The 15,975-nt window shown below is 43.1% G+C and overlaps 1 protein-coding gene across 2 annotated transcripts in view; it reads right to left on the bottom strand.

Moving 5' to 3' along the window:
- IKBKB (inhibitor of nuclear factor kappa B kinase subunit beta) overlaps positions 1-15,975 on the bottom strand; it is a 50,419-nt gene that overhangs the window by 13,601 nt on the left and 20,843 nt on the right. For both annotated transcript variants that reach the window (XM_014795905.2, XM_004441200.3), the window contains exons 6-11: positions 10,042-10,130; positions 8,974-9,063; positions 6,684-6,808; positions 2,557-2,664; positions 1,195-1,324; positions 629-823 (exon numbers count right to left, since the gene is read on the bottom strand). In XM_014795905.2, the coding sequence (XP_014651391.2) occupies positions 629-823; positions 1,195-1,324; positions 2,557-2,664; positions 6,684-6,808; positions 8,974-9,063; positions 10,042-10,130 (737 nt within the window). The remainder of the gene's footprint in view (positions 1-628; positions 824-1,194; positions 1,325-2,556; positions 2,665-6,683; positions 6,809-8,973; positions 9,064-10,041; positions 10,131-15,975) is intronic.

The raw sequence follows: 15,975 nt of genomic DNA, 5'->3' as shown, positions 1-15,975 counted from the left end.
ATTTCTGAGCGTCTCCCACTGTTCACCAATAGCATCATCTTCAGCCAGCAAATACTAAGCATCTGTGAAGCCTTTCTGAATGACTCCAGCCTCTACTTCCTTTTCCTGTTCCTTTTACATTTATTATCCGAACGTGCACATTATTTACAACTTATCACATTCTACTTTATTCTCTGATTGTGTTTGCTCTGCACAGCAGATGTTCACGATCTTCTCCCCTATCCAATGATTCTCATGTGGTAACTGTATCAGCTCTTTTTGGGCAGGGACCATGGGGTCTAGCATTGCTGTGGTTGTCAGCACATTCTGTACACAACAGATACATCATAAATAGTTTTGGTTGACTCAGAAGAATAAAGCATCGCTTTGGCAACAAAGGCAAAAGAAAGGTACTCTAAGCGTTCTGGAAGGAAAGAGTTAAGCATCAAGGAGGGATCAAGAGGGATTCTTGTCTCCTATTAGGGACACAGGGGACGCCACATTCCAACTTAATAAAGCAGGCAAGTATCTACACTGTGTGATTAATAGACTGCTTAACAAAGTAGAGCTGAAATCTGAAACCGTGATAGTTTCCTTGGAGGCAAAGTCAGAGAAAAACAGGGCATTGTGCAAGAAGCCAGGAGCTCACCTTGCCATCTGAAATGCACTGAGTGGCGGGCTTGTCGGGGACCAGCGCCAGACCTGCTTCTTGCAGCAGCTCCTGGTCCTCCGCGGGGATTCCTGTGTCATGCTGGATTCTGGCCTTCAAGCTCTGCAGACTCTCGTCCTCTGTCACTGGATAGGTGTGAATGGTGCCTGTGACCATGTTCAAGATGTGAACCAGCTGCAACACAACCCAAGTGTTATTGGAAAAAACCCACCTTTACAGATGCTCATCTATTTGCCCGGATCCTCTGCTACTCTCAACATTTCCAGCCACACAAAGCAAGGGCCTAGCTTGGCGAAGGTGGTTCATATATTCAAGTCTTCAATATTCCTGTTTGTCCATAGCTATGACCTTATGACCAACATCAATCAGCACAGGGGTCCTATCCTCTTACTTAATGTAGAGACATTCTTACAGGAGCCTAAATCTCCCTACTGGTCAGGGGGCCCACGACCAGCTTTTTAATGAACATTTCTTTCTCATAAGAACTGCCGCGTCCCATGGGGACCTGACCTGTTGCCTCAGGGCTAACCTGGCTGCAAGCTCACCTTTAAGTTTAAGATGTCATCCAGGGCCTTGAAGCAGCCGTTGGGCCCATACTCGGGATCAGTGCCCCTTTTTCGGGGGTGCCACATTAGCATCAGCTGCAGCCACTTCTCCAGCCGCTGTGCCAGGACGCTGAGAAGAGGAGCACAGTGTGAGGAGACACCTCCAACGCCATTCTCAGGTGGCCTTGACGTGCGAATTGAAAAGTGCACACCCCACATGCATTTCACCATTATAACCATAGAGGACAACCAATAAATAACTGAAAACGAATTAATCTGAGAGAAAAGTAAACATTTCCAACCAAATTCATTATTCAGGTGCTTATCACCTCTCCTGACCTGCTAAACACCTCCTCAAATCAGGGATTTCTCAACAGATGAGTTAGCAGACTGATCTCCAACTGACTGCGTGAGAATGATCTGTGAAGCTTTTTAAAATGCACCTTACAGCATGCCCTACCTCAAGGTGATCCCCACACACAATCTAGACCCCATGCTGCTGAATTTATTTTGTCACTCACCCCTCTCAAAAGCATTCATGGCTCACAAAGTTGACATTCCTTCCCCGGCACTGCAGGCCCTCCACAGCCCGCCTCCTATAAGCACTCTCAGCTGACCTCCCACCACCCTCCATGAAAAACCTTCACTGAGGCCAACACGGCTACTCACCACCTCCTGAAACATGCCTTTGCTCCCACCAATCCTTTCCCTTTGAACTTCCTTCCTCTTCATCTATCCATGTCCTGCACATCTTTCCAGATCCTTTCAGAAAGTTCCAGCTCATCCAAAGTCATTCCACACAGCTCTAGTACACACAATACCTCTCTCCCCGTTCTCTAAATACTCATGGTAATTACTATCCATGCTACTCAGCTGTCTAACTGCCTTGTAGCTTTCTTTCGTCCTATGACTCAATTCTGATATTATTTAACTGTTCATATTCTGGCTCTAAGACTAGATTGTAATGCCGTTCAAACCACAAAGATTTCTCTGTTGACTATGACCCAGTATTAGGCTATATAAGGAGTGCCCAGAGAAATAAAGTATAATTCCCCACCCTTAAAAGGCTTACAACTAGGAGATAGACCCTGTGTAAAACCAAATGTCACACAGGGTAGAAGCTACTAAGGGTAATAAGAGATGCAGATAAACATTATGTAAATTCAGAAAAGAGATGATTTCTAGATGGGGGTGAAGTGTGGGGATCCATTCTAAGTTTAAGATTGATATGGATTATGTCAAGTTCTTAGTCATAGGATGAGATCCTGATAACCTATTTAAAAGCTATCGGATGTCACCTCAGATATCTATTTCTCAAAAAGGAAGAAAAATATGTAGAAGAGAAATGCCACTGTGCCTTACCTGTTAAGATTGTTGGGGTAGGGTAAAGAGCTTGAAAACTTCACTGTTCCATTCAGATCTTCACTAACCACAATGTCCACCTCGCTCTTCTGCCGGACTTTGGAATGCCTGCAAATGCATGATCTGGTTTGTTAGAGTCCTGAAGTCACCTCGTGGTCAAGAGCCATTTTATATTTGTAATATAAATGGACAATTATGTAAATATAAACTGGACAGGATACCCCCAGGTCATTATTTAATCTTTTGGGATAGTGGTCAGTGCATTTGTATCCTGCTAGGACGGCTTCTTGGAGAGTGTAAGAATGGCCAGAGCTGCCTGATGAGTGGTCACTAACCACCCCGTGCCCAGGGCTCTGGAGACAGGACTGCTGACTCCTTCTCTCATCCTTGGCTTGTCCTCACCATTTTTTCTATCTTTCATTTCACCTATACAAAACTCTAATGTTTTGATGGAGGATAAAATTATGACTTCCAAACCAAGATTACTGCATGTATACTATATTCAGAGGAAATATACACAACACACGCACACACATCTCTAAATAGATATGGCTAAATAGTATTTCTAAGGGTAAACTTTTACATTTGCCAATTGAGAGAACTTATTGATGCATCTGAAATAGAAGGAAAAGGAAATAAACCCAACTGGTTTCAAGTCTTCTCAGTGACAAGAATAATAACTTAAATGTGAATAACGCTTCAGAGATAACCAAGTACTTTGACACTGAACATGCACTTCTTTGCCATGATGACCCCATGTGGTAGACATTGCTTGTAGTCCCCTGTTCAGTGGTAAGGAAACGAAAATCAGGTGATGTGCCCAAGGTCACAGAACTAGAGAGTGGCAGAATCAGGGACTCAAATCCAAAGTCTGGTGTTCTTTCTACTCCGTCTGAATGTCCAAGTGCCTCCTTTCCAAAAACATCCAGGAAATTCAAATAAAAAATGCTTTAGCTCTGAATGCTTCTCATTGGCAAGGGGTGACCTGGCCTATCTGGGCCACAGGGGACAGCTAGAAGAGCTGGCGTATGGCAGAGGCCAGGGGTTTACAGCTCTGGCAGAAACTGTGATTGCCATAAGTCAGGTATGCCAAGACTTTGTGATCACATACAAGCGGACGATCCTCTAATGGAAAACTCAGTCTGTCAATGGGAAACTATAAAAGTTAAAGGCCACAGTAAGTAAAATGCTTATTGCGTAGGTCGTAAATGTATTTCAAAGTAGCTTTATAATAGAACTATGAAGCTCAAGTTGCATTTATTCTGAAATTACTATCTACCTGCCATCTGAGATGAGTGAAATTTTTGAAAAGCTAAGGCATTTCAAAGCAGATGACAGAGTCACTTCTCACAGACTAGTCCACTAAACAGCTCCTTACTGGGTGTCAGAGAATTCCACTTGAAAAAGGTCACCTGGTCCTCTAGCACTGATGAGGGGAGTTTCAGCAAACTCATTCTGCAGACAACAGACTTACTATGAAGATGCTGAGCCATTAGGGATATATTTTCAAATAGCACTTGTTGTTCGAGTTCTAATGGATTTTAACTCATCTTTTTATAAATAATGGAAAAGCTCAACATTTGAACTGAAGAAATGCAGTAATTCCTTGGTTAGTTAAAAACACTATAGATGTGAGCCAGCCCTTATGGCTAGTAGTTAAAGTTCAGCTCTCTCACTGCTTTGGTGGCCTGGGTTCAGCTCCTAGTCACGGAACCACACCACTCGTTTGACAGTAGCCATGCTGTGGTGGCAGCTCACATAGACGAACTAGAAGGACTTACAACTAGAATATACAACAATGTACTAGGGTTTTGGGGAAGGAAAAAAAGGCAGATTGGCAACAGATGTTAGCTCAGGGCGAATCTTTCCCAGGCAAAAAAAACCCACTATAGATGTAGAGATATTTAAAGTTATTTTTATGATGGTTACACTATATGGTGTGACTATAAATTAATGAGCTGATTCCTCCATATTCCAGAATCTATGCAGGTCAACAAGCACTGCTTGTTTTAAAACAAACCACCACAGGAGGGCATACTTTGCCATTTCACAAGCAGGAACCTTGCCTCATTCATCTCTGCATTTCCAACGTCTGGTGTATAAATGCTGACCGAACTGGACTGCCATCACATAAAGCTACTCTTGTGGAATTGATTTCAAAGGCTACATCTTATTTTTATAAATAAATATTCTCATGATGTAAACACCTGTCCTTTGAAAAAGTTAATGTTTTCACTACTTCCAGAAAGGTGTTCAGAAAAATGACAAGAGCCAGTGCTGGCAATGGTGTGAAAAGGGACGGCTTTCTGTGCTCCTGGTGGAAACGTCATCTATACAACCTTCCTGTTGAGCATTGTGTTAATACACATCAAAATGTGTACAACAGTCGATCTGTTAATTCCATTTCTAGGCATTAATCCTTGGGAAATAATTATGGACCTGCAAGGATTTCCCTACAAGGATGTTATTCTTGGTGTTATTTTAAGAAGTAAAAATTATAAGCCACCCATGCTCCCAACAACAGGGGATAAGTTAAATAAACTGTAGTATGGCCACTCAGTGGAATAACAAACAGACATTACAAATAATATGGAAAAACATAAAGCTTTTTCAACAGTAAGTTTGAAAAGCAGGTTATATGAAAGTATGTATAGTAATTTATTTTTGCTTTTTTAAAAGTATAACACACACATTGAAGAGCCTGGAGACACACACAGATGTGCACGGAGGTTGTTTCTGGGTTGTGTGAAGGAAATTCTCACAGAGTAAAAATGCTTTAAGAGCATGTACAGAACAGTGTTCATATTATGCTACCACTGATGTCAAAAAGGGGTGAAATACATAAATAAACGAACAAACAGTACCTGCCAATTTGCTTGTACTTGTACAAAACATCCTTGAAAGCAGACCAAAAACCAATGGTGTTGGGTGCCCGTGGGGAAGAAACCCGGGGGTTGGGAGATGGGTAGGAAATGACTTTTCACTGTATACTCTTCTATACTCTTGAAGTTTGAACCATGTAAACTTTTCTTTCTTTTTCTTTTTTTTTTGTGAGGAAGATCAGCCCTGAGCTAACATCCATGCCAATCCTCCCCTTTTTGCTGAGGAAGACTGGCCCTGGCTAACATCTGTGCCCATCTTCCCCCACTTTATATGGGATGCTGCCATAGCATGGCCTGACAAGCGGTGCATCGGTGCGCACCCGGAGTTCCGAACCGGGGCCGCCAGCAGTGGCTCGCGCACACTTAACCGCTACGCCACGGGGCCGGCCTCCATGTAAACTTTTTACTGCTTCAAAGAAATAAACTGGAAGCAAAAAATTTTTAAACAAGAGTAGCGTCATTTCAATTAGTGCGTGGCCTTTCAAGGAATAATTCTGAATGAAACCTAACTGATTTAAGGGAACGTTAATTTTTAAATTATGCATTTCAGTCATGATTAACTTTTATGTATATAATGAACAACACATTTTTATAATCAGAAAAAAGTTAAAGAATAGAGTAATTTAAAAAACCTTAATCGTATCCTTTGGTTTTTTTATAAGAAAATCTTATTTTGCAATTTATTTGGTTCACATTTTAAGCCAATTTCTTACGCTTTTAAAACAAAAATTTGTACTCAGGTATAGTAAAATTTGTCAACAATACATTATCACATAATTTATGAAAACAAAATTTATATTCAGGTGTAATAAAATTTGTCTACAAATTTTCATGTAAATATTTCTCATTATTTGTCATACATACATATCCTTTATGCATTTACTAATACACAGCATTTTCAGTGTAAGTGCACACATTTATACAACACTCTATAAAAGGACTGACTTATTGCTACTGAACTTAGGGTGAATGTCATTGACATAGTATTGTATTTAAAGTAGTTCAGGTTCAGAATCCATGTTGATACTTAACAACTGCTCTACTTTTCTAGGTTTTGGAGTTCAGACTGTCCACCTGCTGGGTCCTAACAGGACTTCCCCTCGAGGAGACAGATCACAGATAGCTCAGGCCCAGCCTGGGAGTGCCCAGTGAGATGGGGACGGGTGAAGCGGCATGACAAGACAGAGGGACACACCGCCTCCTTCAGGTGGCCCTCCTCACCCCGGGCCCCGGTCACACACTCACCACTGCACGGGCTGCCAGTTGGGGAGGAAAGGCCGGAAGCCCGTGATGCACTCAAAAGCCAAGGTGCCGAAGCTCCAGTAGTCGACGGTCACGGTGTACTTCTGCTGCTCCAGCAGTTCCGGGGCCTACAAGGACGCACGGCGGGGACGCACCTGAGTTGCTCCCTCTTCTGAGGAGCCACCACGGGAGGGGGCAACCAGCCCTTCTAATCATGTCCCCACTCTTTGCTGGCTCCATCTGGGGCACTGGCACGTCCACTCAAGGACGAGTGGTGACCACACGTTTAGCTGGTGGTAGCCAGGATTTTTCTGTTCCTCATTCAATCCTGATGCTGATACGAAGGCCCCTAGGGGTATTTTTAGGTAGACCTGACCACATTGTATATATACCCTTCTCATGGGCGTCGTGTAGAGATGGGAAGATAGGCTACATACAACAAAGGAAAATGATACCAGGCTGTACACAGCAAATGCATAACACAATTAAATGCTGTCCAAGTCTCCAAAACCAAGGTAGTTTACGACATGTGGGCACACAATGGGATGGAATATTTATAATCAGGCAGGAAAAAGCCAGATGTATGACTGCTACCCAATGAGAGAGATGGGGTGGCCCAGGGAAGATTTAAAGCACAGGTGGGACAGGAACCGGGCCAGAAGGCTCCTCACAGGAGTGTCTGAGAAGAGACACTCCAGGAAGGACCGTCACAAGCAAAGGCATGCAGACAGGACTGTGTACAGTCTGGCTGGAAGTGTGACACTTAAGGAAAGGCCAAGGAGTCCAAACCAAGAGGAAAAATTTGGAGATGGTCAGGTCAATCTCTGGGTCTGTCTATGGACAAAAGTTTTAGCACCTGTGAGTGAACGATGTGACTGAGCATCCTGGTCAGAGCATGGGGTCCCTGCCTTTAACTGCTGCTGAGTCGATGAGGATGCCAGAGGATACTCAGGGGACCTACATAATTACATTATATGGACACAGGTGCCTGAATCACAGCCCCCAGGAGTCGCCACTCCAACCTTCACTCCACAGAGCAGATGACAAATCGATGGAGCCCATTATTCTAGTCGGTGGGATAAGTAGGGAGTATAAATGCACTCAAAAAGACTTCAAAGGATTTCTTTTTCTTTTTAATTTAAGAACTAGATAGGATATGTAAGCTCATCTAGCCCAGTGGCTTTCAACCTTTTTTCATTTTTGTTGTTTAAACTGCAGACTCTTATTCAATCAACTCTTTACTGGCTGTTACCACCTGCAAGTACTCCATTATCAAATCTGGCTGAGTCTCTTGCCAGGCATTTCGTGACCCATCCTCACTGTGACCACAGCTCTGAACTGGCCTATTCTCAGAGCCTCGTTCCTACTTGTCCACTATTTACTCTTGTTCGGCGCAATTCATTCTCCACACTGTATCGAGTGGTCTTTTCAAAAGGTAAACTTGATCCCTCTCCAACTTAAAACCCTTCAATATCTCTGCAGAGGTTTTAGGATAAAGTCTGAAATCCCTAACTCAGCCAAAAAGGCCCTGAAGAATCTGTCCCTACCTCTCTCTCCAGCTTCTACTCAAGATACTCTCTTCCTTCTTTTCTAGGTTCCAGCCGCACCTTCTGGTCTTCCAATGTACCATCCCTCTGCCTGGAATTTCCTTTCCTTCCCCCCACCTTCAGCCCCTTTCAGCTCCTCATCCTTCAGGTCCTCCTAATATATATTCTTATAATCCTCTGCACTTTTTGTTTGTAGCACTTATCACAATTATAGTTTCTTAGTCATTAGTGTAAGGATCAGGGATGCCTGCTTTCTTGCTCAACTCTAAGACTACCCTTGGTCAATATTTCTCGAATGAATGAGTCACCCAAATAGAATCCCAACATCCAGATCAAATGGTGTAAAGAAGGGGCGGGAGCTCGGAGATCGGTCCCCTCTTCAATGGCCCCCGAGATGCCTCATGGAAACTGAGGCCTCTATACACCAGCATGAAGCTAGTTTAAACTCTTTATTTTCAGATAAAATACTCCAGCACAAGAGCTTATATGGGATTTGTGCAAGGGCACATGAGCAGGGCTCTTTTGACAGAAGAAGATGACCACATCCCTCCATAGGGCCTATGCTGGCAAAAGTGCTGACCTGAATGGATTCTGGGTCTGATCTCATATAACAATTCCCATGCACCTAGGAAACACCCAAAGAGCTGGCAGGACTTAGATGCTGGAAGGCAAGCATAGAGAGGAGGCCCGCAAACATGGCCATCAGAGAGAAACTGCTAAGCAAACACATAAATCCTGTTTCTTACCAGGTACTGCAGGGTCCCCACAAAGGAAGTACAAAGACTGCCCTGATCCAGTTCCTTGGCATATCCTAGGTCAATAATTTTGTGTATTAACTGAAAAAAAAAGGGAGGAGGAGAAATCTGAGGGTTATGAGAATACACTGTCCCCCTATAAGAATTCTGTTTGCTGACAGAACAGAGGATATTTCTGAATTCCCAGGTGGTATTAGATTCTAAGTTCCTAAGAACCACCAGAGACACAGCAGAATGTCTTCGACATGGTATATTTGGGCAAAAGAAAACACACTATAAAAATGCTGGAAAAAGGCATGTGTTCTCCCTTGCTCTGCAACCAATCACCAGAAGGTCAAAATTAACAGACCACGCACCAGCCCTCAAGAATGCTAAACCAGGACTTTACGACGCGAAAGCCCAGGCCAGTTCCTTCTCAGTAAATACCTTTAAATCTTAGAACCTCTGGCAAGAATGAGTGTGAACTGGAACAAAGGTGAGCACGGTGACAGTTATGGGTCAGGCCCAGAATGCTGACAGAGCTGTATCAGAAGAGATTAAGTGGCCAGGGAATTGAGTTACTACAGTCCACTCAGCTGAGCCCTTGCTCATCGCCCCCAGCTAAACAAACAAGGCCATGAGAGAGCACAGGCTTCATGGGCAGGTGCCAGCTCCAAACGCCTCTCCTCAGCCACATCCAGAACCAACTCAGAGCTGGTTTCCATTTTAGCATCAGAACGTGAGGCTCTCAAATAAATGGAAAATGAAAAGTCTGTTTCCAAGAAGTGTTAGTCCCAAAGGTTGGGGGTGGAGGTGGGAAGACAAACATTATTTTTCTTATCAGATTCCTGCAACTTGGGCGATTAACAATGTGATCCATTCAAACGTGCCTCAATCTGCAAGCAGGAACTTTTTGCTGAATTTTGTTTCAAATCAAAAAGCTTTCCCAGAGAATCAAAGCAAATATAAACTCAAGGAAACGCAAATATAAACAAACATACAAAGCGTGTTCCTTCTGGACCAGAGCAGCTCCCCTGAGGCAGTCCCCAGGACTTTCCAAGTCCCGGGAGGGTCACTCACTCTTTGCTCTCCTTGCTGCAGGACGATGTTTTCTGGCTTTAGATCCCGATGGATGATTCTGTTTTCATGAAGGTATCTAAGCGCAGAGGCTGAGGGGGTGGAAAGGGGAGTGAATTTTCAGTAAGCCTCAAAAATGCTTTTCATTTCAAAATCACCTATCCTGTAAAAGATGAATATTGTGTGCCCCGGAGACATACTCTGACTTTCAGCACACAGACTCATGGTGGGGGGCCGCTGGGGCCTAGGGCAGAAGCCGCTCGGGTGACATGAAGGGGAATTTGGACCACCACAAGAATCTGGCTTTTTCTTGCAAAGAACTCAGCCTTGCATCCACGAGGTCACCAACTACAGTCTAGAGCAGCGGTTCTCAAACTGCACTGGCAGGACCAGCAGCATCCGAACTTGTTACAAATGCAAAATTCTCGGGTCCCACCCCAGAACTACCAAATTGGAAACTCTGGGCATGACCCTGCAATCTGTGTTTTAACAAGCTCTCCAGGCGATGCCGATAAAGTTTGAGAAAGGGAACTTCTGTGGTGTAGAGGCTCAAAAATCTCAATTCTGCAGGGTGGGTAAGGGAGAAAGGTATTCTGGGCAAAGAGTGCTTTGGTCATGGGATCCGAGTCCAGTAAGGCCAGAGCCACTTCCAGGAGAAGTGGGGAGGCTTGGAAGAAGAGAAGAGGAGCACATTCAACATATCCAACAGTTCCACATGTGCTGACCATGTGCCCAGTTCTCTGCTGAGTTCTGTGAGGGACATAAAATAAGGGACATGATCTTCAACTTTTCAGAATCCAGTTGGGAAGGAAGGAGTCTGCACAATACTGGCAGTGAAGTCATTCGACACCTACAACTTCTCTGTGCAGAGGAAATGAGATGATGTGTAACATCATCTCATTTGTTACAGGAGGGCCATGATGTAGAGCAGTGGGGGTCCATCTGTAGCTCAGACTCCAAGCAGGAAGCGATTTGTACCCATAAGAGAGGTTTAATAACTTTAACAGAAGTCCTTGCTAAGTGTACTACAAAAGAAAAAAATGGAATAAGTATTGGAAGGAGATAAAATTATCTTTATTTGGAGATGATATGACTATGTATATGCCTAGAAAACTCAATAGACTAAACACTGGAAAAAATTCAGTAAGTTGTCTGAAAACAAAACAAGTATATATAAATTGATAGCTTTTCTCTATGTCAGCTACATCCAGTTGAAATGGAAGGAGAAAAAAAATCCCATTCACGTTACCAAGAAAAACTCCAAAACACCACAAGATAAATTTAGTTAAAAAAAAAAAAAACTAGTGTTAGGTGAAGAAAAGTAATGGCATAAAGAAAAGCAATATAAATAACATTAAAAGGTTTTAAAAGTTTATAGCTAACAATACTATTCACAAAGTCAAAAGACAAAACGGCTGGAAAAAAATATCTGCAACACATATGCCAAAGAATAAATATACCTAATAGACAAAGAATGCTTACAAATCAATAAGAAAGCAACCCAATAGGAAAAGGGGTAACTTACAGAAGAAGAATGCAAATGGCGAAGAATGCTGCAAAAAGTTGCTCAAGCTCACTAGTAGTCCAAAAAGTGCAAATTAAAGCACAATGAAATGCCTTTTTTCACCTCTTCAATTGGTAAGAACTTTAGATGAGAAATAAAAGGCACTTCCCTACATTGCTGGAAGGAGAAGAAATTGCTGTGCCTTTGGGGGATAGAAATATGGCAATATCTATTAAATTTTAAAAGGTATATATTGTCTGACCCATTATTTCCACCTCTGGTAATCAAGCTTGTAAAATCAAAAGCATCATAATATAGAGGGTCCAGCCCAGTGGTGTAGCAGTTAAGTTTGGCGCTCTCTGCTTCAGCAGCCCGGGGTTCACAGGCTCGGACCTACATCACTCATCAAGTCATGCTGTGGCAGCAACCCACATACAAAATAGAGGAAGACTGGCACAGATGTTAGCTCAGGGCCAATCTTCCTCACCAAAAAAAAAAAAAAAGCACCATAACATAGAAATAAGGATGCTTATTGCATAGCTCGGAGTGAAATAATTAGAAACAACCTGAAACAATCAGGGAATGGTTGAACAAATTATGGTAGATCCACATTATAACAGGCAACTGTTTTAAAATCATGTACGTTTATAGATAATATAATTCAGATATAGATATTATGACTCAGAGGGACATCAAGGATGCACTGCCAAGTCAACAGTATGATCCCTTTTTTGTTTTTTAAAAAAAGGTGAAAAGTAAAAGCAAGAACAACACTAAGAAAGGTTTAATAATGAGTCCTCCCTGTGCCACCACATACACAGACACACACACTCACCACGCCACACAGAATGCAGGCAAACTAGGGTGCTGGGCAGCCCCGTGGGCCCAGGCAGCCCCGTGGGCCCGGGCAGCCCCGTGGGCCCGGCAGCTGTTCCTGTCTGCTCAGCAGCAGCAGGAGGAGAAACATCTTCCACAGAAACCAAGTGATCGGACACGCTACATGCAGACTTTCATGCTGAACATTTCCTGAAAATACATTTGAGAGTCAAACTGAGAGAGCCAGACAACTGACTCACATCTGACAGGGGAGTTCCATCTCAGAACATTAAGTTATATTTCAAAATCTCTAATTCCACCTGCCCTTTTAAACCCAGCCTTTGACCATACACGTTGTTCTAACATTTCATACTTGTTCCTTATTTTTCTTTTCTTTCATAACTGAATACAGAAGATTGGCTTAGGTCCAACGAATGTCCAAACGAAGTGCAAGACTCTCTGCTTTCAGTGTGAGCCTAAAAAATTCCACTCCACCTTATTCTCAATTGTATTAACTTTTAAAGACCAAAGGTTCTTACTGGCACTTTCATTTTTGTTTTACTAATTTCTACTAAAGAATCAAAGCAAAGTATAATAAAACACTGTAATAAGTGCACAAACACAACCTTGCAAAGAGGGATGGTGCTACGGTTGAACCTGAACTAGTGGTTGGCAGGGAAGTAACTTGAAGTGTTTGTTTATTGACTGATTCACAAAAGACCCATTTTGGCATATGACAAGAGTGTCAGGTATAACATATAAACATGTGGGTTGGTTTGTTCAAAAGCAGAATATGTGGAAGTTGAGACTCACTGTATTTTGAGCAAGTACATAGGCCCCTACTAAGACAAGGCCTCTGACACTAGCTGTCAGCATCTCAGGCAAATAACATGTGGCGTGAGCAGGTGCGACATCCCAAGAAGCCCCCAATGAGGGGAAGAGCATCCCATCAGACTGAAAGCACTCTTTTCTCTGCCTGCTGATGAAGAGTTGTCACCTGATCTTCAGTGAGGGTGAATGGCAAGTTGGCAACTAATTCACTGGCTTTGTAATTAATAGCTGGCTATTTTTATGCTTAAGCAACCGTACATAACAAACTTTAATCCTCATTTCAGGGCAGCATTTATTCTCAAATACTTCTGTCAACTTAAAGTCTGGAATTAAAGAATTCTACAGGTATTGTTATATACAGTTTTTTTGCCTAGTTCTGTTTTTTTTGGTGAGGAAGATTGGCCCTGAGCTAACATCTGTTGCCAATCCTCCTCCTTTTGCTGTGGAAGACTGGCTCTGAGCTAACATCTGTGCCCATCTTTCCCTATTTTGTATGTGGGATGTGCCACAGCATGGCTTGATGAATGGTGCATTTGTGTGCACCTGGGATTCGAACCTGCAAACCCTGGGCCACTGAAGCAGAGCATGTGAACTTAATCACTACGCCAGTGGGCTGGCCCCTTATATACTGTTTTTAGGACTGAGTGAAACAGTCAAAACTCTAACAGGCAAGACCTCTTACATAGCTCCCCTCACAGAATTGGTCTTTAAAATGCCTAGTGTGGCCTCACTGTGCTACATTTTACAAAATAGCACCCGAAGAGCAGTGAATGAAATGAATCAAAATTGTCTCAGGCCAAAAGAAACTAATTTGATTTAAATTGGATGGAAAATGAGAGCTTGAGATTAAGAAAAATAATTTTGCATCTGAAAGTTCCTAAAAAAACCTAAGCTCCTAGCAATAGTGATAATACACACGTATAAAAATTGAAAACCACACCACAAAGCATAAAAGCCGAAAAGTTAATTTCTCACATTCCAATTACAGAAAAGAGTTGTAAGAAGTACCCTGTGTGAACTTTTAAACTACAGGGAGGCATTTCCTAGGACAGAAACTGCACAGAGAGGGTCCAAGTTAAGGACCTGCCACAGGAAAACAACAGCCTCCTCCCATCATCCTTGTCAGGAACAGCATCCAGGTACTTCCCCCTGCTCCCCCAAGCCCACGAGGTAGACAGAGATACACAACTGAAGAATGGGGCACCCCTGGAGTTCTTATTGATGAACCAGAATCCCAAATCACAGCTCCTCTATATTTTTTCAGATTACCAACCACAAATTAGCGAACAGATGGGACCAGCTAGACTTCCATGTGGAAAAGCAGTTTTATAAGGGCTGTGTCCACGAATCCCTACTTACCAAACTCCAAATTTAAAGGGATTACTAAGCTCCCTTAAGAACATTTTTGTTTGGGATACATTCCACAGAGAAGAAACAGAAAGATAAGTGGATGAAAAAGTTGAGCCAGAGATTAGAAGAGAAAGAAAAGACAGTCACCAATGAGTAAGACGGGCAATAGGATGCTCGTTCACGCGATAAAAACTGACTGATTGCCTGATAAAAACTGACTGATTGCCTACTCTGTGCCAGTCACTTTGGTGTCACTGGACTTTTCAAACAAAACAGACTGAAGGCCAAGCATGGACATGTGGAGAAAGACTGAGTCCAGCTACAGGCTGCTCAGCTAAAATAGCCCCCGTGACCAAACAGCAAGGTCGCAAGGCAGCCACCCTGAGTGCTGGGAGAAAAGTGCAGTCATTCTCCCAGTCACTCAACAAGAACTTATACAGGGTCTCCTATTTGCTGCTATTGTGGAAAATGTGCCACTGAATCAAAACGTTTTCTTCACTTACGCACAAATAGTCTGGTCAATGGGCCCCAAGCCCAGAAGCCAGTCCTTACTGTCAAGAACAGAGAGAGATCACGTGACAGCAGAGATACCAAGCACCCAGTGAGTGGAAGAGGCAACAAGGGGAGAAAAATCCCAAGACAGGGAGAACCATGGTGAGTGACAGGTCAGGGCAGTCCCCACAGAGGGAGCAAGTCTAAGGCTGTGCCCCAAAGATAAGCAGGAAAGATAAGATACAGCTGTTGGGGAGGCGCAGGAGCAGCATTCTGAAAAGGAGCAGCACATGCACACGCTAGCAGGAGGACTGAAAGTGGGTTCTGAGAGCCAAGCGAAGTACATGCAAAGTTGGCTATAGTGGATCAGGAGAAACTGAAGGTTGAGAGGTTTGGCCTTGATCTAATGGTGGATTATGACAAAACTGTCCTTTCAAAAGCATGAAAGGTAGATTAGTAAAATGGAGATAAGGAGACCAGGTAAGAGGTTACTACAGTGATTTGCTATGACACTGAATCAGCGGAGGGGGGGCAGCGGGAGCAGAGAGGGAAAATGGGATATACAACACGAAGGAAGGTTGAAAGGATTTGGAAAGTTTTTAAAGGAGAGGGTGTGGAACAGGAAAGGACTCTAAAAAGAGACGAAATTCAAAATTGGCACTCATGTATGGGTAAGTGGCAGAAAGAAGGGGCTAGTGACACAAGAAAGATGTCAGGAAGGGATCTGGTTTAAGGAAGAAGTCTAGGACTTCAATTTGGAAGTGACTTTGGGAGAAATATCATATAGACATGGATATGGAGTTGAGGTTGGGGATCGGGGTGGAATACACAAATTTTGGAGAAGATAACGGTTGATAAAGATGTCATGAGAATGGCCTGGCAAACAGAATATTGGAGAGCAGTGGGCGGTCAGTCCAGGTGCGGAGAGGGACAAGTAGGATGGA

Source organism: Ceratotherium simum, chromosome 28 (assembly GCF_057802395.1).
Source record: "Ceratotherium simum simum isolate JZ-2026a chromosome 28, ASM5780239v1, whole genome shotgun sequence".
Lineage (NCBI taxonomy): Eukaryota > Metazoa > Chordata > Mammalia > Perissodactyla > Rhinocerotidae > Ceratotherium > Ceratotherium simum.
Note: the sequence above shows the minus strand (reverse complement) of the source record. Positions and strands in the feature narration are given on the sequence as shown.